This window comes from Zonotrichia leucophrys, chromosome 14, assembly GCF_028769735.1.
Source record: "Zonotrichia leucophrys gambelii isolate GWCS_2022_RI chromosome 14, RI_Zleu_2.0, whole genome shotgun sequence".
Lineage (NCBI taxonomy): Eukaryota > Metazoa > Chordata > Aves > Passeriformes > Passerellidae > Zonotrichia > Zonotrichia leucophrys.
In genome coordinates this window covers 13,571,651-13,595,743 of record NC_088184.1, presented here as the reverse complement: position 1 = coordinate 13,595,743, position 24,093 = coordinate 13,571,651, and the positions used below count along the sequence as shown (strand labels likewise).

Sequence of the window (24,093 nt, the reverse complement as noted above, 5' to 3'; positions counted from 1 at the left end):
GCACTGAGCTCTTGGAAAATCAGAGAAATTTGGGTTTTTCCCTATCACAGATTTGAAAAAGGCTCTGCAGAAATGTCTCTTTTCTCCTACAGGAATTTACTGCTGTTCCTCACAGTCACATTGGTTTGTGTCACCCTCAGGGTGGGATTTTGGGGTGTCCTGTGCCAATGTCACCCTCAGGGTGGAATTTTGGGGTGTCCTGTGCCAGTGTCACCCTCAGGGTGGGATTTTGGGGGTGTCCTGTGGCCATTGGCACCCTCAGGAGGGGATTTTGGGGTGTCCTGTGCCGATGTCACAGTTCCCGAGCTCTGAGGGGAGAGGCTGTGGAGCCTCCCTCCCTCACCGCCATATTCCCGAGCAATCCCGTGCCGTGCTCTGGGACAGGCCTGAGCAGGGAGGCTGAACCCACGCCCCACAGTCCCTTCCAGCCTGAGCCCTTCGGGATTTTGGGATTCTGGGACTGAGGACAATGCCTACCTGTGGGGAACTCCGAGAGGCCGGAACCCCTGGTTGGCACCGCTGCTCCCGGCCGGGCTGCACAGGCGGGGGGACAGGTGAGGGCAGCTGCTGTCCCACAGCCACTTCCGGTTGGCGTCACGGGGAGAGGGGTCCGGGCGGAAGCGGCCCGGGCCCACTTCCGGCGGTGGCCATGGTGACGGCGGCGGCCAGGTGGGGACAGAGGGGACAGGAGGGGACAAGAGGGACAGCCGGGAGGGCCCGGGGGGCTGCGGGGCTCGGGGGAGTGCGGGAGAGCTTGGAGGAAGGCGGCGCTGGGGCGCGCAGGGACGCCCGGCGCTCTCCGGGACAGAGTTCACCGCTGGTACCGCCATTAAAAACCCAATTACAGATAAATTAAAAACCCAATTACAGATAAACCAGGGACAGCCCGCCGTCATGGCCTCGCCTCATGGAGGTTCAGGTGGCTTTTGAATTGGTAAAAGTCTGCAGAACGCTTTCTTTGGAACAACAAATGTTTGAGTTTTCTGATCAGGCCGCCTTTGTTTCTGTCCCGAGCACCAGCGGAGGAATTCCGTGTGGGAGGAATTACACTTTGGAATTACACTTTGTACCTGAGTGAACGGGGCAGGAAGATAACAGAAAACGATTTCCTGGAATCCTGGGCTGGCCCGGGCTGAAAGAACCTTAAATCCCCTCTCATTCCACCCCTGCCAGCACCTTCCACTAGACCGGGTGGGATTCCAGGTAATTCCTCAAATCCAGACTGGTTTCCGGGTGCTGCAAACGTATTTTTTCCCTTTTTGTTGCCCCGTGGGCTGAAGAACTCAGGCAGGGGCTGATGCTTCAGGTAATGCCTGGCTGGCTTTGGGAATTCCTGCTTTCTTCGGGAATCCCAGCTTGCTTTGGGAATTCCGGCTGGGTTGTTCTCTCCTCCTGCTCCCTGTTGGGATGAGGAGCTCTGCCCCGTTGCTGCATTTCTCCTGAGCAGTTTTTGCTGCTTTCAGCGTTGGAGCTCCCGCTGTGTTCCCGGTGTGGGGGTTGAATTCCCCGTGCCCTGCAAAGGTCAGGGCTGTGTTCCCTGGGTTTGTTTTTAGAGGCAGCCCGGGCTGGGCTGGCATTGGACGCTTGCCTGGATCGCTGCCAGTTCCACATTTAACTCGGGGCTGTCCTGAGGCAGCACCGAGGCAGCTCCAGCTCAGAGCACTGTTGGTGAGCCCCTTCCTTCCTTCCTTTCTCAGGTAGGACCTTGTGCTTTCTTCACACTAAAGCCCTCACTCAGGCCCACAGGGGCTGTGCTTTTTCCTTAGGAAAATCAGGTTTTTTCCCCTTCCTTTTATCCCCTCAGTTGGGTTTGGGGTTGCAGCCTCCAGCTGGTGCCACTTGTCACCTAAAGGACAATGTGATTCTGGGAGCCTGGAGCTGCACAATCAGCTTTAGTCCCAGTTTGTTTGGGGAAGCTTCCAGCGGTTTGGTTCTTTAGGATCTGCTCTCATCTTTGCACCCTTATTCGTTAATAAGGTCATTAATCCTTGGTCCTTGATTCCTCCATTGTCCTGGATTTACAGGAGAACACCCAGTTTTGTTTTAAAGGGAAATTCTGGGTTTATTTTTAATTGGATAAATGTGATTTATTCTATGGGAAGCCTTCAAAAAGTTTCCTGTCACCTGTATGTGCTGACATTATCAGTTTTTATTTCTGCTCTCTGGTAACTGCATGTTCCAGTCCTGCCCTTTGGGATGGAGAATTGGGAATTGCAGGACACTGCTTCAGTGTCACCTAAAGTTGGGGCTGTGATAGAAGCAGGTCATGAAATCAAAGCAAAAATTGTTGCTGTGGGCCTGAAGTGCTGCAGAAGCTCTTCTGTCCCAAATGATTTACTCAGCTGGGTTGTGCTCTCTCTCAAGTCTGACTGATCTGAGATTTTCTTTGTTTTGGGTTTTTTTTTGAAGAGGCGATTTGAGCACCTTGGAAGAAGGCACTGCATCTGCATGCCCCAAAAATTTACATTATATATATTATGTACTATTAATATAATATATATTATTATAGAATATATCATATTATAGAATATATCATATAATAAGACATATTAATATATAACATATATTAACAATATATATAATATATTATATTATATATTATATATTATATATTATATATTATATACAGCATATATATAAATAGTATTATAATATCAATATATTAATAATTATATATCAGTATATTATTATATATTAAAATTACATATAATGTATAAATTATATGTAATTATTATATAATATAAAATTATATATATTTTAAAATAAATATATTTTAATATATAATATATATTGAAATATACATAAAGATATATGAAATATATATTAAAATATATTAAATATATAAAGGGATTTTCATCTCAGATTGGCAGCTCCTTGTCTCTCTGGCTCCTCTCCTTCTGTTCCCATCCCATCTTTCCCCTCCCCAGAGCTGTTACCTGTTGGCTCAGGCTCCAGCCTGAGTTCTTGGTTTGCTGCAGCCCTCAGGCAGAGATGGACAATCTGCCCAGTTCCTGTGTATAACATGAGAAAAAGGAAAGAAATACAATAAAAGATTAGAAATATTTTCAGGTCTCAGTGTGCTTTAGCTAGGAGAGGAGTCAGGAAAGGCCCCTCTTCTCAGTTACCTTTGCACCTGCACTGAAACCACAGCAGGGCCAGATTTTTCCAGTGCCTCATGGAGGAAGTGCCAGTGCAGCTGTCAGCTCCCACTTGGGAAATAATGAAAGGGCCTGAACGTGGGCTGAGGGTTTTTTCTGATTCCAGAATGTCCTGTAAGCCCAATGGCAGCACAGCACCTGCTGTCCCTGCCCACACTTTGTGCTGTGACTCTCAAGAGACCTTTGAGAGAGCAAAAAAAGGAATCATAGAGAAAGCAGCTGCTGAGCATGAACCAGTCAGGAGAACCTTCACATCCAGCCTGGAAATCCAGTGGAATGTGTCAAAACATCATTTTCCCAGGAATTATTTCAGGGAAGATCCATTCTCTTGTGTCACATGAACTGTGCCAGTCCCTGGCTGCAAACCAGTGCCAAACCCCCCCTGTGTGCACTCCCAGGGTGGAGGAATCAGATGCTCTGCAGGGCCTGAGCTGAATCCTCCTTTGGGGTTTGTGCTTTCCCACTCCCTGTGCCCTGGGCAGCTGCTGCTCTGGTGTCTCCCTGCATGATCCACACTGGATCCCACCAGGAAGGACTTGAGACACACAGAAATCACTTTGGGAATGGGAAGCTCACTCCAAGATTTGTGTTCTACCTTGGTGGCTTTGTTTTCAGACCTTGCCAAGTGAATTTAGAGCTGTCTTTATGTGTTATTTGATTGTGTTCCAGCTGCAGCCCCAGAAATAGTTATTTTATTCAGTTCACTGCTATTTCAGCAAGCTGTTCACTGAGCAGCTATTTGAGGAATTCTCTCCAAGCCCCTGATGGGTATCTGGAAGAGCCTGACATTTTCCACATTAGCTGTGTTCCATGGCATGCAGAGCCTCTGCCATCCCCTCAGTGACTCTGAATTCTGCCTTGGCACTGTGGTTACCTCCTGTTTTCTGCTTCTCATGCTCTCCTTTTGTTTGGAGAGCACAAGTTGTGTGCCCAGAATTTCCCAGTATCTTCCCAGTAAAGACCTGTCCTGCAGTTCAGACTGCAAGAGTTCAAACTCTGCCTGCATGAGAAACAAGGGAAAGGAAAATACCCTGAGGTGTGGTTCTGACTTCATGTGTGACCCAGAAGATTTCAGGAAGGGGCTGTAATTAACTTTATTCTTACACCAAGCTTTGATAAAAGCTCAGGGATAAACAGGGAACATCAGTGGCCTTTTCACTGGAGTCCTACTTGCTCTTTGGCCCTTAGGAAGCTGTCACATAAACTACTCTCTTGGAGGAATGGCTTAGCAAGGAGATTAGGGCTATGCCTTGGTATCAGAATCCAATCCCAGGATGGGATTTCAGTGTGTTAAGCAAATTACTGGCTCAGAGAGAAAACCTGGAGCCTCCAAAAGACTCCATCTGGGATAACACACAGTAACTGATCTCTGGCTTGTAGGTACTCTGGTCCTGGCTGTTCTAGAGAAATCTGAACAGTTTTATACAATCAGAAGAATCTGGAGAAATAGCCCAGCCCTGAGGAACTTCCACACAAGAGGGAGAATTTAGGGCAAAATGGGAACATCATCCCTGAACCCAAGTTTGTGATGGGACAGCTGACAGGATGCAATGCCAAGTGTCCTGCTGGGATGTTCACATTACTGTTTCAGTGCTTAAAATTGGGAACTGATGGGAACTTTCCAAAACCTAAATGAAGGGATGAGGAAACCTGCTGAAGATACAGAGGTACCGTGGTGGTTTATTGGTGATCTAAGGCAGGGTTAAGAAGAATAATTTCAAAGCTGTTTTCAGGTGTTTTCTCATTTTCCTCATGGTGAAATGATCTCTTTGCTGTCACCCTGTGGCTCTAGGAAGACAGCAGAGAGAGGGAAGCTGATGGATTTCACCAGCTCTGTCATCGTCCCGCTGCTGTTCGGCAGCCTGGGCATCTTCGCGCTGTTCCGGCTGCTGCAGTGGCTGCGCATGCGAACGTACCTGCAGGAGGCTGTGGTGGTGATCACAGGGGCCACCTCTGGCCTGGGCAAAGGTATGGACACACACACAGCCCACCAAGGCAGCACAGGCAGGGGGCTGTGGCAGGAGCAAAGCAGGAATGAGCTGAAAGCTGCTGATCTGAGTTTGTGACGCGCAGCTCCCACCTGAGTCATAACCACTTGGTTTCAGTCAACTCTGCCAGCCTGGGAGAGACCATTCCTGTTAAATAACCACCTGGGAGATGCCAGGGAATGAGCAGAGCAGCCTGGGCACAGCTCTCAGCTCACTGCTGTCCTGTGCACGAAGCTCCAGCTCTTGCTGCCCCACCTGGGTGGGCAAGAAGGACTGAAATGGCTTTTTCCAGCTTTTTCCAGCTTTGAACCAACTACAGCTCCCAGTAAGGCTGCCATGACATAAACTACCTTCTTCTGGGTTTTATTTTTCTATTTAATTTGTGTAAATAAAATTATTGATTCTCCCAAATCATTACATATTGTAATGATGAATCATTCAGTGCATCCTGCCCGAGTTCTTCAACCCACAGGGCAGCAAAAAGGGAAAAAATATGTTTTTCCCTGAAATCAAAAAAGTGCATTATCATCCTTCCTTTCAGACAGTAATTTTGATTGATTCTTCTTGTAGATGTATATGCAAGGAAGTCTCAACATTTGGTACAAAAAAATTAAATCACCTTGTATAAACTGGAGCTCATCAAAGCAAGGAATTAGATGCTGTTCTTGTGCTGTCAGGGGTCTTTTCCCTAAATCCTGAAAAAGCCAGGAAGCCAAATTTTCTTTAAAGCCTCTCAGAAATTGTGTTCTGCCTTCACATAATTCCAGCTGCTCTGCCAAACTTTCCACTCCTCCTTGTCCCTCACCCTCAAGTTAAGATACCTTTCATGGTACAAATCCATCCACTCTAAAGTCAAACTCTTGGCATTATTAACACCAGGGAGTTTTTTTTTCCAAATGAAACTTATGTTTTGCTTCAGTGGCCACATTCTCTAATTCTGCTTTCTATAATTGCTTTAAAAGCTGCTTGAAGAGAAGACAAGGTGCTCTCTGCTATCAAGGCCTCTCATTAGGATGAGTACATTCTAGAACAAATAGAGCTTTAATTGATGCTGCCTTTGCATGTGAGTGTGTCCCTAAGGACAGGGCTGTTCAGGAACTGGCCAAAGGAGATGAACTGGTTCTCTCTGCCTGCCTCAACCAAAGAGTGGGAGTGGCAAAGGATCTTGTACTTCTCATCAAGAAGAGAGGAAATCAGTATTCCAGGAGAGACCTTCCAGCTGGAGCTGTGTCTGTGCTGTGGGGTGTAGAGACTTCCACCACTGCACTGTAAAGTTTCCTCCCTTTTTGGCTCATTTGCAAGATCTTTTACAACTCCCCTTACTTGTAGTTATTAATACAGCAGCCCACCTCTAATTACTGTGTGTTCACTGCCATCCACTGTCATCCCTTGTGCAAACAAGTTTGTCCCTCTGGCTCCCAGGGGGGACAGGGACATGCAATTAGGAGGACAATAGCCTGGCATCCCTTCTCCAGGCTTTTCCCCATGAGGAGAATCACCTTGATGAAGGCACTGAAGCCCAGGCTCCCAGAACCTCTGGAGGTGTTCATTAAAACTGAAACTCCTCAGACCTTTGTTAGATGACACACAGGGTAACTGTGGTCAGAAATGAAGAGGCAGATGTGCCCAGCTGAGGGGGAGGATGTGTGAAGAGCACAGTAAGTGTCTAACCAGCACAGAATGTGTGAGCACAGCAGCTGCCTCACGTGTCTGTCACAGTCCCAGGAGGGTGGCAGTGGCTGTGACCTCTCTGTCAGCCAGCCTGGCCACCACACAGCAGCAATAATGCCACCTGCAATAAAGCCCCTGCAGCAAACAGCACTTTGAGCTCTCCCCAGGGCTGATGTGGATCTGTCCTTTGGCTGATATTCACTTTTCTCTCTTCTTGCCTCTCCACAGAATGTGCCAAAGCTTTCCATGCAGCTGGCTGCAGGCTGGTGCTGTGTGGCAGAGACAGTGAGAAGCTGAAGGGGCTGGTGCAGGAGCTCTGTGCTGTCAAGAATCACCGCAAGAACGTGAGTGGGGCACCAGGACAGGCCCTGGGCTCACCTGCCTGGATTTCTGCTTGGGCTCTCACAGAACTTACAGAATTGCCTGTGGGCTGTTCTCTTGAGCAACAGGAAAAATGCAGCTCTGTGGTGAGGGATGGATGCTGATACAGGAGTACACTGAGCTGGTGTGTCATTCCTTGTAAAAACCCCAAAAAGAAGCCAGCTTGGGTAGAAGTGGAAGTGAAGGCACATGAGGGCATTGTCAGACCCTTACACCTGCACCTCAGAATCTAGAAAAGTGACTTTATTTCTGCTTTTATTTTTTATGTCTATGCCTGCTGACTGTGGCTAAGAACTGCCGGCTTCTGCAGAAAACACATGGGTTGGGTTTTGCCTTTTTCAGATGCATTTCCTTTAATGAGAGAACAGGAAACTTTAGTACTTGAGGAAGATCTCCCTTGTCCCTTTGCTAGGCTCAGGGATAAGGAACAGGCAACAGGAGCAGATAAAGATGAGCACAACCTGTTTCTGCCATGAATTCCCCACATGGAACAGGGTGTGGATGGCCCTGCCCCTGTGCTTCCAGAGCTGGGGGATCCCAGAGCTGGCACACCCAGCACTGAGCTGGATTTTGCTAACCTGAGTTTCTTCACAGCCACACGAGCCTCACACGGTGGTGTTTGACCTCTCAGACACCAAGGCTGTGGTGAATGCTGCTGAGGAGATCCTCAAGGCCTTGGGTCACGTGGACATCCTGATCAACAACGCTGGCATCAGCTTCAGAGGCACCATCGTGGACACAGGGCTGCAGGTGGACAAAAAAGTGATGGAAACAAATTACTTTGGACCTGTAGCCCTCACCAAAGGTACCTGTGACCCACAGGATTTGGCTGATGCCTCTGCTTGTGTTTGTCATTGTGCCTGGTACAGCACAGGCTGAAGGGAGGTTTGGGGTTCTGGGCAGGCCTGAGGGTGTGACTGTGTGGGAAATACCCCAGTGAGATGATCCCTGCTTCCATCTCCTGAGCCAGCCTGGCAGGGGCTTGGGAAGAGGCCCAGTTATCCTGTCTGCCCTGTCAGAACATGGTGGGGTTCCAGTGGAGCTGAAGCTTTCCTGGGAAGTTTGGTCACACAGAAAGCTCAGCCTGGAGCGTGTCAGCTGCAGGGAATGGGAAGATGTTCTGGTGGCAGGAAAAGCAAATGCTGCTGCCCTCTGTGTGGGAGATCAGAGGCACCACAGCTGCCCTTGTGCAGCTCTGGCACAAGGGATCTCCTCACAGGTGACCCTCCCAGGCAGACACAGCCTCAGCCAGAGGCATCCCAAGCACTGTCCCAAGCCCTGCACTGAAGAGGGATCTTGTAATTCCCTTCAGCATCTCTGAGTGCTCTGAAAGCTTTGATTCTTGACAGCAGCAATGGCAGGAGTGTTCTCTGAATGGGTCTTTTCTGTCCTTTGCTAGCACTTCTCCCCTCCATGATCAAGAGGAGACAAGGCCACATTGTGGCCATCAGCAGCGTGCAAGGCAAAATAAGCATTCCTTTCAGATCTGCATGTAAGTACCTCCACAGAAGATGGGAAAGACATATTTGGGGCACCAGGCTGAATAAATACTTGGCTCCTGCTTCTACATGGAATTGGCTGTGTGCAGGGAAGGCAGAGCTGTGCATCACCCTCAATGGGGTCACAAACCACTGACAGCCACTCTTAAGTACAAAATCTTAGCCCTGGCCTAAAGTTGTTAAGGAATGGAGAATAAGTTTTGAAAACAGCTTGATTGTCCTATCTTGAGTCACTATAATTCCATAATTTTATGGTACTTTGTCCTTGTCATTTGTCTGCATTATCTCCTCTAAGAAAGCAGGAATTTTTGGTATTAATAAATTATGAAGTGCTGTAGTACAAACAATGCCAGAACAAAAGCCTAAACAATCTTGATCCAGAAAACTGTTCATGCTAAATCAGTTATGACAAGAAATATTGGTGGGATTACTGAAAAAAAAGCCTTTTAAAGATGGATGAACTAAGATGAGAGCATTTGACACACAAACATCCATAAATCACTGAAAGTGAATACCAGAAGTGGAGTGGTGATGGCATACAGTGGGTCAGGAATGATGCTGAGGGGGGAGAGCCTGGAATGTCTGAGCCATGGGGTTTTGCAGGGGATGTGGGTCCAGTTGCTGCAGGAGTTGTGTTCTGAGGAGCTCCCAGGGTACTTCACAGGGACCAGAGCCTGTGGATGTGGCAGCAGGAGCTCAGCCCTTGCCTGGTCACTGTGCTGAGCTGGCTCTGGTGCTGCTGGTGTGCTGGTGGCAGCCACAGGCAGTGACCAAACAAAAGGAGTCTCTGCCATTCCATGGGGGAAAATCCTGCCCTAGGCCAGGCTTCCCAGCTGTGCCTGCCTGTGTGATCTGTTCCCTTCTGCAGCCAAGCCCTGAACCTGCTCTGCAAGTCCCTGGTGCTCAGCACGTGCAGGGCAGCCAGCTCTGCCTTCTGAAGGCTCCGAGTCTCCTTTATCAGGAGTGGAGGCAGCTTGGGCTCACTGTGGAGTGCTCTGGCAGGGCTGTGATATTAAGCTCAGGATCCCAGCCAGTTTCAAACTCGAGTTTACATTTTGTCTTCCTAAATTGCCTCTGACTCCCACTACCTGTTGCTGCCACTCACTAAATAAAAACAAACGTAGAGGCTGCAGAGCAGCTCCTGCTGAGGAGTGGCTGCACTGCAGTGAAAATCCATTCAGAAAGTGAAAATTCCTCAGCCCTGCTCCTCTCCTTGGTGCACAGTCCTTGTCCTGTTTTGCAGATGCTGCCTCTAAGCACGCTACCCAGGCCTTCTTTGACTGCCTGCGAGCAGAGGTGGAGCAGTATGACATTGAAGTGACAGTGGTGAGCCCTGGGTACATCCAGACCAACCTGTCCCTCAACGCTGTCACAGCGGATGGATCTCGCTATGGAGGTGAGATATCCCTCACTGCCCTTTCTAAAGCATCTCCAGGTCATTGTAAGGTGTGTTTGCAACACATGGCCTCTGGTGGGGACACAGGTTAGCCCTGAAGGATCAAAAACCGACTCTGGATGTGGGGTAGGAACAGCAAGCCCCAAAATTGAGCCTTTCCAGACAGCAACTCTCGCCTTCAGGGCCAGCCATGAGGAACAGCTGCCTGTGCTCCCATACCCAGCTGGAGTGAGAGCCAGAGCAAGCAGCCATGTGCAGTTAGAGCATCCTGGGAAGGGTTCTCAGAGGGGTTTACCTGCTGCTGGTGGTGCTGGTGCTCACTCAGCTTTCCCTTGGCAGTTATGGACAAGACCACGGCTGAGGGACAGACGGCGGCCGAGGTGGCTCAGGTGGTTCTCAATGCAGTGGGACAGAAGAAGAAGGAAGTGCTTGTGGCTGGCCTGACCCCCTGCCTGGCTGTCTACCTGAGGAACCTCTGCCCCAGGCTGTTCTTCACCTTAATGGCATCTAGAGCAAAAAAGGAGAGAAAAGCAAAGGGCTCTTAGAGCTCAGCTGCCCTGAGCAGGGAGAGGCTGAGCCCCTGCTGTCGGCTGGGACATCACTGGAGGTGCTCCTGCAGGAAAATCCTTTCTCAAAGCTGTTTACCATTGCATGGAGACTGGGAAGTGGTTCCCTCACACTGCTGGAAGACAGCACCTAAAGCTCAGCTGGAGAAGGAAGGTGCTTGGACAATGGGGGAGAGCTGAGGCTGCAGGGAGGGCTCAGGGGAACACTGGGGAGGCCCTGGCTGGGACTCCTCACCTCACTGCAGGCATGCTCAGCTTTACTGGCCTGCCACAAATAAACCCCACCTGTTCTGCCCTCACACGAGCAGCCCTTGGCTGTCCCCACCCCTGTGAAATACAGTCCTCAGCTGGGAGCTCTCGTGATCAGTGTCTCATTCCCACTCCTTCCACTCTGACCCAGGACACGCTGCTTGCAGTGGGAAACTTCACAGCCCCTTCCTGTTAACGTGCCAAGTCAGCTGCTAAATTAAGCTCAGTCCAGTGCCACTTTTAAAGAAGGAACTGATGTACAATTTGGGTGTATTTGGCATCGTTTTACCTGTCTGAATCATGCCCTACTGATGGACTGGGACAGTTCATTCTGCAGTGACAGCTCTGTGGATCCCAGCCCCAGGAATGCAGGGAAGCACTGAACAGGCAGAACAGCACAGCAAGGCAGCTGCTGCCAGGACCCACTGCACAGGTGACAGCAGCACACCTGGGCCACCTGCAGCTCAGAGCAGCTGTGATCCTGTGCATGCCAGGCACTCTCTGGCACGAGAGAAGAATCCAGGTGTGTCAAGTGCAGAGTGTAGCAGACAGAGCCTTTGTTCTCATCTGCTCTAAAGCAATCACAGATGGTAATTAGGATCACATCCAGTGGGGAAGGATACCTGTCTGTTCAGGTATCACTTCAGGGAGCCTGACAGCCTGAAGGGTGCTGTGTTCCATTCCTCACCCCTTCTCCTCATGTGAGGGATACCAGCACCACTAGGAAAAAGGAATTGCTGCACAGATAGAGGACAGAAATAATCTTAAAATTGAAATAAACTCTACTAATAGGAACCAAGGCTCAGACCTCTCCTGCCCCTCCATGCACTTGCCAGCATTTTCCATGTGTCCTGCCTCCCATGTCCTGCCTGGGAGTGCACATCTGATGACAAATAAATTACATTGCTATGAAATGAATCCCTTGGTCTACTCCAGCTCCTCACAGCACATAAGAGGAAGGGAAAGCAGGAGGGTTTTTGTTTTTCCTTGCATCCCTGCAAGGTGCTATTGTACCAGTAGTAGCTGCAGAACAACATGCTTTATCCCAGCCCTCTTTATGGGCCCTGTTAGCTTACACAGTGTGAATCCACACAGAGGATTAGTCACACAAACTCTGATATGGGTGTGCAGGCTCAGCAGGACCTTCTGCTTCCAAAAGCCTCTTCTTAACCACTACAGATCTATGAATGATCTCTGAGATCCAGGATGTGTTTAATGATGACAGTGCTGCTGCTCTCTCAGGACATCCATCCTCTGCCACCTGCCCTGTGTCACAGAAAGGCCTGGGCTTGGACTGACACCTTTTTTCCTGTTAAGAGAGGAAAGCAAGGCATTACCTTCTCTGCCCTCCACAAGGGGAGTGCTGGTGTTGGTTGTGCTTTTCCTTGTGTGTTTCCCATGCTCAGCTCCTGAGTTCCTTGGTGAAATGCAGAGCTCCTGCCAGGCTTGTTGAGCTGCTCCATTTCTGGTGTTTCAGGTCGTGGCTCCCCAGGAAGGACCAAGGGGCTGCTTTGCATTTCTGTGTTCCCATCCAGGGCACTGAGGGTGAAACACATCAGGCCTGAGGGGAAAAGGATGTGTGGGGAGTTCCTGCAGTTCCTGTGGGAGCTACAGCTCCAAGGCAGAGGTTGCTGAGAGTGCAGCCATTCCCTTTGGAGGTAAATTCCCTCTCTGTGATGAGGGGAGTGCTGCACATTCCAGAGCACTGGGGGCAGCAAAGTGTGGGGGATTCTGAAGGGAGGTTTGTCCCCAGCCACTGATGATTCCACTGAGCTGCTGGCACTGGGGACAGCAGATACAGCACCACTCCACATGGATGGGAATTTTTGGAAGTTGTTTTACCATTTCACCATGCACTAAAATGCCTCTCAAGACCCCTCTCATTCTCCCAGGTCACCTTGCACAGTTACAGCCCTGACTGACTAACAACCAGAATATCAAAAAGCACTTTAGCTACATTATCACTGACATTCCTTGGAAAACAAACTCCCCCTGCCCCTCCACCTCAGAATGGAGTGACAGCTGTGTTTTTCAATCAGACCTACCCATTGTGACAGCTAAGCTGACTTTTCACCTTTCCTCCTGCAATAAGAGACCCCAGCAAAGTTGCTGATTTTTAACTCAAGTCTCTGATGCCAGCCATGCATTTAGGGAACCTGCCATAGTGATCATTCCAGACCAGGGGAAGCTTAACACAAAAAAGCACCAGGACCCCAAAGGTTTGGTACAGGAAAGGAACTAACAGCTCTGAGAATTCTGCATTGTGTAAAAAAAGATGAGGAACACCTTTGGTGTGCCCAGCACAGAGGTATTTCAGGGCCCCTCCAGCAATAAGCAGTAGCAGCTGTGGCAGATGTGCCACTGGCTTCAAATCCATCCAGCAGGGCTCTGGGAACACGTCAGGGTGGGAGGGCAGCCTGCCCAGCCTGGCCTGACCACTGGGAGATGAAGTAGCTGCATTTCTCTGCCTCCTCTCTGCCAAGACAACTGTACATTGTTGCTATAAATAGATGCTCTGGATCCCAGCTTCTTTTAACCTTGGAGGGAGAGCTCAGCACTGCACAAGGAGCTGCTGCCACCCAGAAATGTCCCGGTGCCACTGGAGCCCCCTCAGGTACAGCTGCCCTTGCTGGAGCTCAGGGCTGGGACACCCAGCAATCCCAGTTTGCCCAGCACACACACAATGGGCTGTGTGTCCTGCCCACAGGAAAACTGCCCCAGCAGAGAAGCACAGGTCAGAACAGCCCATGGAGGTGAGGACAGGGAGACCTTGGTGCCTGCTGTGGCAGTTTGGGGAGATAAAGACAGAAAGGCAGAATTTGGGCCCTGACCCCTGTCAAGGTCAGTGTTTCAGCTGTGAAGGTCAGGCTGCAGCTCCCACTGGAGCAGGGAGCACACGGTGCACAGGCAGCTCTCTCTGCAGGCCTTTGCTCTCCTATTTCAAATGTAACACCTGGAGCTGTGCCAGGCTGGCCCTGCCAACGCCAGCCACACCTATTCCCCATGTGGTGGGAGGAGATTACAGACAGCAAGCCCCTATCTTTCAAAAATAACTGGCAGATGTCACAGAAGAGTAAATGCTTCCCACTCTAAGAACAAGATTTTGAGTTTGGAGCTAAAAAATGGAATCATGCACAGGACTGAATTCTAAAATTTCAGGTAACAGTTACAAGATGCACTCATGTGGATGCCCTGCAGCAGGAGCAAGCAGCTCCTGTGTTCAGGCAAAAGCAGTGGAATTGTGTGGTCAGGGCACAGCACAAAGGTAGGACAGGGAGGCTCCCACCTTGGCAGCCCCCAAGGCATTTCAGAGATGTGTCCACCTTTGGAAGAACTCGTACAAGAACTGAGCAGAATGTGCTTGTACCTGGACACTTCAAGTGATATCACTTTGATAACAGTGACAAGAGAGCGAGAGCATTTGAAATTCTCATCCTTTAATGGTCAATGATAACTTCTGGCTGGTTCTGTGTAATACAATTAAACAATATACTTAAATGTTTCCCAAAAAAATAAAGAAAAAAAAAAGAAAAAAAAAAAAAGAAAGCAGCTCTCACACCCCTTCTTTCTATTGCTTTCTTTCACTGACATTCTGCTGCTGGATAGGACTCCCCTGGCCTAACATACGGATCTCAAGTCACCACACATCCACATCTCAAGTGTAACGAAGAGCTGAAAAACCTTGGTGCACCAGTGATACGTCATCTGAAAAATAACAGCTCTATCAAACCAAATCCTTCCCAGTCTCCACCGCTTCTCAAAGAGGAAAAACAAAATGTTACTGTGGGAGTCTTAATACACTTGTCTTTGTGGGTTTCTCTCTTCCCTGCTGAAGTCATACAGCATAGAGTTCATAGATCTTCTTTACACAGTACACCAGGGCAGCGAGTGCTATCGTGTTGTGCAGTCTCTTTCTGTGCAGGTCGTCCTTCCTCACCAGCACCACGGGGGTGGACGAGGTGAGCGTATGCAGGGGCAGGCGCGAGAGTTTATAGGCATCGTACTCCACCTGGTACTTGCAGCAGGGATCGAACTGCCACGAGATCCCGTACAGGGTGCAGCAAGCCACGCTCAGCACTCCGGCAGGCAGGGAGATGTAGTGAGAATAATCTACGGGCAGCGCCAGGGGGGTGAAGAGGCAGGTGGTGCCCGCCAGCACGGCCGTTTTGTGCAGGCAGTTCCCCACGGTGATCCAGCGCGCCGTCTCGTCCCCGATGCGCGTGGGCTCGATCACGATGTACTTGTACTGCGCCTCCAGCGCCTGCTCCAGCTCGTACTCAAACTGGTCCTGAGCGTTCTCCCCGTTGTAGATCTCGTGCACAATGTAACAGTCCGTGGAGGACAAGGTCACCCTGGTGAGGGGAAATGAAGAATTAAAACGACAGGGCTGAAGGACGGGCAGTTCACCCACCCGGGTGGGAGAGCGGGACAGGAGTGCCCCAAGTGAGGGCAGCCCCTCAAGGTCACTGCCTCTTTCACAACCAGCAGCTTCTCAACTCAAGCTTCATTTCACATCAGCTGATTATCCTGCTGTACAATAATTCATCCCAAAAGAAGGCAATGTATTTTTCTTACCTTTTCCTAACTTGGAGGATCTAGAACAATTTGAGAAATAGGGTCTTGTAGCAATCCTGAAATGGTTTCTCACATTGATACCCAAGCAGAAGTGTCACTCACACTTTAGTGACCACAACACATCACTGAACAAACCCCACAGACTGCAGGAGCTTTCACAGGAACCAAGACAGGCAGCTCACTGCTCAGGAGGACAAGCTGCTCTGGGAGGTTTGGAGAGAGGAAGCATCTCCAGATGAATACATTTGCTTTCTGATGCAGCTTGCTATTTAGTCCTCCATATTAACACAGCCTAGTAAATCCATGGTAGATCCAACAAGGATGGCCAAGGAACACTGCTGAAAGGGAAGGTGAAGAAGGCAGCAGAGCATTCAGTTTGTGGCAGAACACTCCCTCTCCTGAAGCAGGATGCAGCAAAGCAAGACATGAACAAGATTTTAACCCAGGCACTGCTCAAACAGTGAAGAAAGAGCTGCTCACTTCACCTGGAGCACATTTCCCACTCAGGGGATTCAGGGAAATTGTATTGCAGCAGCTTTCAGCTACTTAATGTCACATCAATTCCCACCTTCCCTCCACCTCCTTCACCACATCACCTTATATCTGCAGCTACATTCATGTACAGACTGCTAAGAAATAGGATTATAACTGTTCACCTGCTCTGAGAAAGGGTAAAAACCTGTCCATCAGAACCAGGCAAAATCCTCCCTTCTGTGCAGAAATGAATATTTCTGGCATACTTGTGCTTAACCAGAGCAAAACTGAGCACGTGGCCTAGCAAAGATAAAAATATCTAGCAGATTCCTTTAGCAGAAGGAGAACAAATCACACATCTGACCTAATCACAGCAGACAAAACAGCCTCATCCCAACAGCACCCAGACCCCCGTGGTATCAGGAGGAACACAGTGCTGATGTGGAGAACAGAACGAGCACTTTTTGCTCCATTAGTGCAGTGGTACTTATGTGCATGCACTGGAAAATAAGGGAGAAAAATACACATTCACAAGCTGCTGCTGCCAAACATTATCCTTAATGTGCAGCTCCACTCAGGCTGCACAGGGGATTGAGCAGTGGCCAGCTGTAATCAAGAATATTGTTCAATGACAAGCTGTTGCAGACATGGCTGGGTTTGTAACAGCAGCAAACATCAACCAGCAGGACCTGAGAGGCACCACCCTCTCCCAAAGCAGAGTCATGAGCAGTTTCATTAAAAGTCCAGCTGGAATTTATATAACCTACAAGGAAAACTCAACTTACAATGCAGTTATTGAGTTCTTGCAGAGCATTTCCCCCTTGGCCTGTTCATGGGTAGAAAGAAAAATAAAAGTCCAGCTTAATTCTGTGCATGCTGGGGGCTTCTTTAGGGTAATGAGTTGTTAGACATTGTTGGGAAAATTACCATTAACCCTTTCAGCACAGGATGTGGTGGGCTCTGATGTTCTGCAGTGAATTGAGAGGTATTTAGAGAAAAAAAATTAAGAACAGGATCTATATAAGGAGTTTCTAACAAGAAACCAGTTAAGCAGGTGTTACACTGACACCAAGGACACAGCTGGTCATGGTTTCTGCCAAGGATTCTTTTCCCTGATAACAGCTGCTCCAAGTGCAGCTTCTTCCCAATCAAAGATTCCAGTTTCATTGCAAAAGACACATAGAGGCTGAAGGTAACTGCACACCACCACCCATGACTTTGTGAAACCACTTGCTAGGGCTTAATGACTTCATGGAAAAGCTATTGCTGAAAGGCATTTTCAAGCTGGAAGCCAAGCCAGTGCTAACACAACTCTCCAGACAAAATTAATATTTCCAGCAAGGAGCACTTTCAGTGTTTTGTAATACCTAGGAACAGGCAGATGGGTGGGCAAAATAGAGAGGCAGAATCCAAATTCAAGAGAGCTTCCCAGAGGCTCGGGCACAGCACAGTTGTCATTGCACATCTCCCTGTCATCACTGGGAAAACAGGGATGAAGTGAGGCCATTCCTTCCCTGCCTTTGCAAGAGCCATGGGAAATGAACTCCTAAGTCTAGAATATACCTGGGATTTCTCCAGGCTCAGCACCAGGACAGGCAGCACCAACCCTCAGTTTCTCCTTGCTCAGCTCTTGCCTGTTCTTCCCTCTAAACATTCATTTTTTCCTTTCACCATCAGAGCCACACCACAGAGCCACCTGTCAGCAGGAATCCAACACACTGGCCAGAGGCAGCACTGCCCATCTCCTCTGGAATTTTCTGGCTTTATAACAAAGTTGAGAAAAGCACTTTTTTTTTTTTTTTTTGCCTCCAATGCCAAAACAAGCAGAATTTAAAGTATGTTCTGCTGGGAAAAATAAAAATTTACTGGGAACTGAACAGCACAAAGGCTCTGTCCCTGAGAGAGTCTGCCCCCCAACTGTGCTGTTTCTCCAAATGAGTCCTCTAAAATCAGAATAAATCTCTATCACAGTGCTGAAGCTGCAAATGGCAAAGCAACCAATCCAAAAAAGATATCTGCTTAAATAGGACATGTGGAGAGTCAGCAGAGCAGGCAGCAGGTCTCAATTTCTGCACAGGGAAGTGGGGGTATCATGTGTGGTTTCCACACAAGAACTGGCTGCCCCTGGAGCATGGAAAGCTGAAAACTGTTTGGATTTCAGATGATACAGAAAGAGATACAGATTGAGGAGGTTTCAGCTGAGGCCTTCACAGACACAACTCTCCCGACCCAGCCTTTCCACTGAACACAGCAGCTGCACCCAACAAACCCAGTCAAAGCATCTGCTCAAACCCTGGAGTGGAGTTTGCCTTTAGGAGCTTGTCACCCACCCTGGCCATGGCAAACACAACTGCAGAGCTGTGCAGGCAGCCCTGAGCTGGCATCCACCATTTATCCACTGTGGGGATCTGATAGAAACTCCATTTTACTTGAAAGAATAGTGAATAACCAGAGAGCACCTAATGCCAGAAGACAGAAAATGCTGCCAGGTGTTCAGAAGCCTGACAGGCTATTTACCAGACAGACCAGAGCCTAAAAGCAGTTGTTAATATTATTATAATATTCTAATTATAATATTGTTAATATTAATCAAATTATTTTCCAGGACCTGTCTCCCCACTCCAAAGAAGAGGGCACAGTTAAAAAGCTGTAGAGTTGCTCTGTAGGAATAGTTCTAGGCCTTACATCCAAATATTTGTTCTACTGCAACTTCAGGCATTCTGAACTTGAGAACTTCCAGTGTCTCACTCCTGGTGCTGAATGAGTGCCTGGATGGGAGGATGTGACAGAACTCTCAGCTATTCACAGCAAGATGGAAATCTCAACGATGTCAAATTTTGGTGTTGCCAAAGTTAAAAATAAGGAATCCATTGTTAACAGAGCTGCAGCAGCAGGAGGGGCAGAAGTGTCTGTTAGCTATAGAGCAAGCTTCAAATTACATTTGGATTGTCTTCCTAACATGGGAATATGGGAGAGCACCAGGAGAGGGTGAACAACAGCAGCTCCAGCAGTTCAGCAAACCCTGAAATGCTTTGGGTTGCAAAGGACCTCAAAGCCCCCCCAGTTCCATCTCCTGTCATGGGCAGGGACTCCTTCCACTGTCCCAAATTGCTTCAAATCCTGTCCAACCCTGCCTTGGACACTTCCAGGGATCCAGGGGCAGCCACAGCTGCTCTGGGAATTTGTGCCAGGGCCTCACCACCATCACAGGGAATAATTTCTTCTGAAGTTCCAGTCCTCAGAGCAGCTCCATTTCTCTGTCCCACCTTGGGAGCAGGCTCCTGGGAACAGCAGCCTGCCTGGTAAATGGAAATTTCAGTTGGACAGTCTTTGTGGATGAAGAAATAAGTAACATTCCAAAGAGGAGGCACAATGTCATTCCATGCTTTGCCAGGTGGCAAAAGCACAAACAAAGAAGAGAGCAATGAGAACAGGCAGGGGAAAACATCCTGGGAGAACCCTGAGCATCCTCCCAGCACTGCCCACTGCAGGGAGAAGCACTGAGCCTCTGAGTTTGCTCCTTCAGCCTAATGGCACCTGCCAGACAGACTTTCTTGGTGAGGGTTTCAAGTCTTCCAACTATCTCAGTTCTGCAAATGCTCAAAAATCACACTTGGAAACAATCTTAAGCTGCACAAGTACAGTTCTGGGCAAAAATAAAAGTTCTTTTGAGCCCTTCCCATAACACACAGGTCAAGTTTTGGTGAAGTTTTCTTTCCTGGGCAAGAGTTTTGCTCAGAGCACCAAACAATCAGATTAACTGAAAATGGAGACCAGTTTGATAAGAAGTTAAAAAAATGAGAAGGGAGAAGCTTGCAGCAGTGTGATAACACCAGGTCACAAGCAGCACACACAGCCCAGCTCAGCAGAGCAAGAGGGGTTTTGTGCTGGCTCTCCAAGGTCTCAGAAAAAGGACATTACAGATGGCCAGAGCATGTCTGGGAGCATTGCTGGCATCTCAGCCAAGCTGCAGGAAGTCAACAGAGTCAAGGCATGACAAATCTAAACACTGAACTTCCCTCCCTCCAACATGAATTCCTCCTGAAATTCAATTTAATTTCAAGATTAAGAAATGAGCTGTGGCCTGGCTTTAATTCTCAGTGGAAATATTCCACCTCCCAGTCGCATTCCCCAGTGTTTATTTCTACTGAGGATATGGTGCACAGAAAGCATGAACACATCCCACCCTAACACCTGGGGAATTGCTGCTCTGCTCAAGGTCCCCACAATTTGCCAGGCTCAGCCAGGGCTGCCAGGCCTGGGGCTTTACAAAGGGCACTCAAGCACAGGAAGAACAGGAAATGCAGGGCAATAAAGCTAAACTTGAATTCAAAAGATGCACCTTTAATTCAAATAGGAAAAAGGACAGGAGAACATTGGGAAGCTCTTCAAGCAGCCTTAGGGAGGGACAGCATTACCTGAACTCTAAGGAAAACATCACCAGACCATTACAACAAATCCAGCCCCAGACAACAAGGAGGTGTCAATTTTAAGTCAACTAATGATTAGCCAGGCTGATGGAAATAGGTCAATCATTGCTGCAAGCAGAGCACAGAAATCTGAGCAGGGCAGGCAGCGAAAGGGGAGCTCTGTGAGGGCACAGAGCAGCCAGGCAGGCACTGCTGATGACATGGAAGCTGCTCTTTCCAGAGTTTGTCAGAACATCTCCCAGGGGAACAAATGACATGCTGTCCCCTGCTCTGGCGGGCACCAGGCTGCCTTTTGTACAAAAACACCCAGCACAATCCTGTGTCTGTTCTGTATGAAAAAGTTGTTTTGGTCCACACATGAACAATTCCCTTTAGACAGGCTCCATTAAAGAGTCTATCCAGAATGAAGAAAAACAAATATTTAGTTGGTTCCCTTCAGTGTTTTTGGTTATTTTGTTTAACATTATTATTTCACCACTAGAGCCAGCTGGAGTTCACAGTCAACATCCTTTGAAATTAATGTCCTTACATTCACTCCAAGCAAGGAAAGCATTTTTTCACCAATTACAGCTTTCTCTGTATCAATAAAGTCACTTATAAAGGGACTCAGTCTCCACAGATATGCTGCTCTATTTTTTTTTAAATAATTTTAGATGAAAGCTGCTGTAGTCTCGTAGCAGACAGGATTTTATTCAGCACTGAGTCTCCTCACACCACCTCCGACACACAGATGCCTTTTAGAGCGGCTGCCTGACAACTACAAACCCTCCTTGAAACAGCTCAGCTACCAGGAAAACTGCATCAGCACATTCAGCTCAAAGGAACGTGCCTTTGCACAAGAATCCTGCCCAGAGTAAGAAAAGTGTTTTCAACCTATAAAAAGCCCATGTCATCATGTGATGACATCAGGTCTGTCAGCGCTGCCTCTGCCCAAGCGGTGCTGCAGCAGCCTGGCGAGACAGGCAGGGGTGGTTTGGGATCAGAGGCACCCACAGCTCCTGCTCTGCAGCTGCCAGCAGGAGCAGCACCTCTCTGACATCAGCCAGCACCTCCTGGGATTGTCCTCCCGTCACATTTGGCCAGGGTGACACCTAAAGAACCACCAGCCTTTGATGGAGATTGTGAAACTCTGCTCAGGGGAGGATGTGCGGTGCTGTTCTCTTCCATGCCCTCCTCACTGGCAAAGGAAAAATAATAAATGCAGCAGGTTCATGGAGTGACTCGTGTTTAGGAGTATTTTTGATCACACTCCTTTGAAACAAGAACACCCCAAACAACAATTAGATTATTGTACAGGTTACAGATGAAGTTACACAGTAACAACTCACTTTTAAGTCTGCATCAATTTTCACCCTGCAAGAATAATTGAAGTTATTAAGTGTTCTTTTCCATATTCTGTTTCTTCCCTTCTGCTCTGCCACATGAAAACTCCACACCTCCCGTGCTGGGGCAGTGCCAGCCCTGGGTGCAGACAGTTTTACCACTGTGGTATTCTTAGCTGTTTATTTAAACCACGCTGATGCAGGAATTCCATTGGCCCTTCCAGTTCAATTACTTTTGAATTCCCTGAACATAGGCAGCATTCCTGCAGTTCACATTAGCGCCAGAATTTTCAGGGCTACTTGTGGCTCTCCTTGGCCGGGTAGATTCAACAGCATCAAAGCAAACGCTGCTGGATCACAGCAAGAGAACAAAGTGAAGCAAAAGCCACGAGACAAATGAAGGGGGATATCAGAGTTTCTAATTAAGAGGGATATCAGAGTTTCGAGGCGAGGCAGCAGGACAAAGGAAAACTCAGAGAACACTGCAGCAGCTTTCAGCAGCTGCCGGTTACATCAGTCGGCCCTGGGGCAGAACAGAAAAATGCCAACGTCAGGAAATGCGGGATAAACTCAGACATTTTCAGCAGGTGGAGGGCTGTGCACACAGGTTTTAAAGTAGTTCGACCAGACACTGTCTTAAGCTGTGCCAGGGGAGGATCAGGTCTGACATTTGGAGGGATTTCTTCACAGAAAGGATGATTAAATACTGGAATGGGCAGCCCTGGGAGGTGGTGGAGTCACCGTCCCTGGAGGTGTTTAAGGAAGGACTGGGTGGCACCGAGCGCTCTGCTCGGGGTGCCTGGGTGGGGATCGCTCCAGGTTGGACTCGATGACCTCCGAGCTCTTTCGAACCCAACTGATTCCGTGACATATCCCTCTGTCTCTTTTCCCCATTTTAAAGTTGCGATTCCCAAACTTCCCCCGCTGCCCCGTGGGTATTTCCAGCCCGTGCCGGCCGCTCCTCCGCCCTGGCAGAGGCCGGAGCGCGGTGCCGAGCTCGGTGCCCGCCGCGGCCCCGGCAGAAAGAGGTCACCCTGGAGGACTCGCCGCTCCCTCCCCGCCTTTAAAAATAACCGTGGACGGAAGGAGCCTCCCGGGGCCGGCCCTCCTCTCCCCGGCCCGCAGCGCCGCATCCCGCCGCGGGCAGCGCTGCCCCGGACGCGCCGCGGTTCGCGCTGACCTTCCCCGGGCCCGGCCCCGCCGAGCGCCCCCGGCCCCTCCGCGCCTCAGCGCGGCCGCGTCCCGCGCCCGCCCCGCCCGGCCACGCTCCCCTCGCGCGCCCCCGCCCTTGCCGCGGGGTCGCGGGGCCGCCGCGGGTGGTTCTGCCCCGCAGCCCCCGCCGCCCCTCGCCGCCGCCCGGCCGCCCCTCACCTGTCCCGGCCGCCGCCGCTGTTGGTGCTGCCGGGGCCCGCGCGCCTCCTTCCCCACGCCGCCATCTTGGAGACACTCGCCTCGCAAATGTCTCCGCCGGCGGCCCGCGGGCGCGCCGCGCTGCCCGACGGAAGATGTAGTGCGTGGGGGCGGCGGCGGCCGCTGCTCAGGGTGGGGCTGAGCCCGCGGAAGGACTACAAGTCCCACAGTGCCTCGCGCCGCCGCACGGCCGCGGGGGGCTCTGGGGTATGTAGTCCCCTGGACGGGGGCGGTGGGGCCAGGTGGGCACCGCGGTGGGACCCCGGTGGGCCCCACGGGCACAGCCCCGTCACCGGCGGCGGAGCGGCTCCGCGGGACTCGGCTCGGCTCGGCTCGGCTCGGCCCCGCCGCCCGGGATCCTCCAGCCGGTGGGAGGAGCGCGGTGGCGAGTCCCGGCCTGCCCCGCGGCCCCGCCGTAAGGAGATGCGGCTGCCCAAGGTGGGCACAGCTCGGCATCGCCTCCTGATCCCAGAAACCCAGGAGGCTCCTTCCCTGCAGGCGATTAGGGATGCAGGATCCCCTGTGCGGCACTTCCTTGGAAGGAGAGGCTGGGCGGTTTTGGGGTGAATTTCGCCCACTTAGTCAATCTCGAAAAGGGGCAGTGAATGGGGAGACTCCCCTGCTGCATCTCTGAGGAAGAATAAATCACAGAATCACTTAGGAAAGACCTCAAGGTCATCAATTCAATATAAAGTTTAATACCAAACGCTTCTCTAGAATTGCAGTATAGGTTTGGTTCTGCCAGAGGTTTCCCAGCTCCTGTGGGTCCATCAGAAGGTTTTGTGCCTGGATGGTATCTCCAGGGTGCTCAAGCCTCTGCAGGGCTCCCTCTTGCTCCGGGCTGGATTCCTCCCAGGAGAGGAGCCCTTTTATCAGGAATTTTAAGTTTTCCTTATCAAACAGCAGCTCATTGCTCCACACCCCCTCCTTTCTCAGAGCCCTCCTCCAGCCTGACAGCGCTGCCTCTGCATCTC

At 49.9% G+C, this 24,093-nt stretch overlaps 2 protein-coding genes across 5 annotated transcripts; one reads left to right on the top strand and one right to left on the bottom strand.

The window, feature by feature from the left end:
* Positions 1-568: 568 nt before the first annotated feature.
* Positions 569-11,171, top strand: DHRS7B (dehydrogenase/reductase 7B). 4 transcript variants are annotated; one of them, XM_064726372.1, is made up of 7 exons: positions 569-669; positions 4,951-5,126; positions 7,046-7,161; positions 7,793-8,003; positions 8,598-8,690; positions 9,941-10,093; positions 10,433-11,171. In XM_064726372.1, exons 1-7 carry the CDS (start codon positions 650-652, stop codon positions 10,636-10,638), a joined length of 975 nt encoding a protein of 324 aa, XP_064582442.1. In that variant the 5' UTR covers positions 569-649; the 3' UTR covers positions 10,639-11,171. The 4 variants fall into 4 exon arrangements, with proteins under 4 accessions (XP_064582442.1, XP_064582445.1, XP_064582443.1 ...); XM_064726375.1 differs by having other exon boundaries at positions 639-669; positions 4,955-5,126; positions 10,433-10,958; XM_064726373.1 differs by lacking the exon at positions 569-669 and adding an exon at positions 1,021-1,203.
* Positions 11,172-14,324: 3,153 nt separating this feature from the next.
* On the bottom strand, positions 14,325-23,238 carry TMEM11 (transmembrane protein 11). Its single transcript, XM_064726377.1, has 2 exons — positions 23,081-23,238; positions 14,325-15,260 (listed from the first exon to the last, which is right to left on the bottom strand). The coding sequence occupies exons 1-2, from the start codon at positions 23,143-23,145 to the stop codon at positions 14,744-14,746; spliced, it is 582 nt and encodes a 193-aa protein (XP_064582447.1). The 5' UTR covers positions 23,146-23,238; the 3' UTR covers positions 14,325-14,743.
* Between the last annotated feature and the right edge of the window lie 855 nt (positions 23,239-24,093).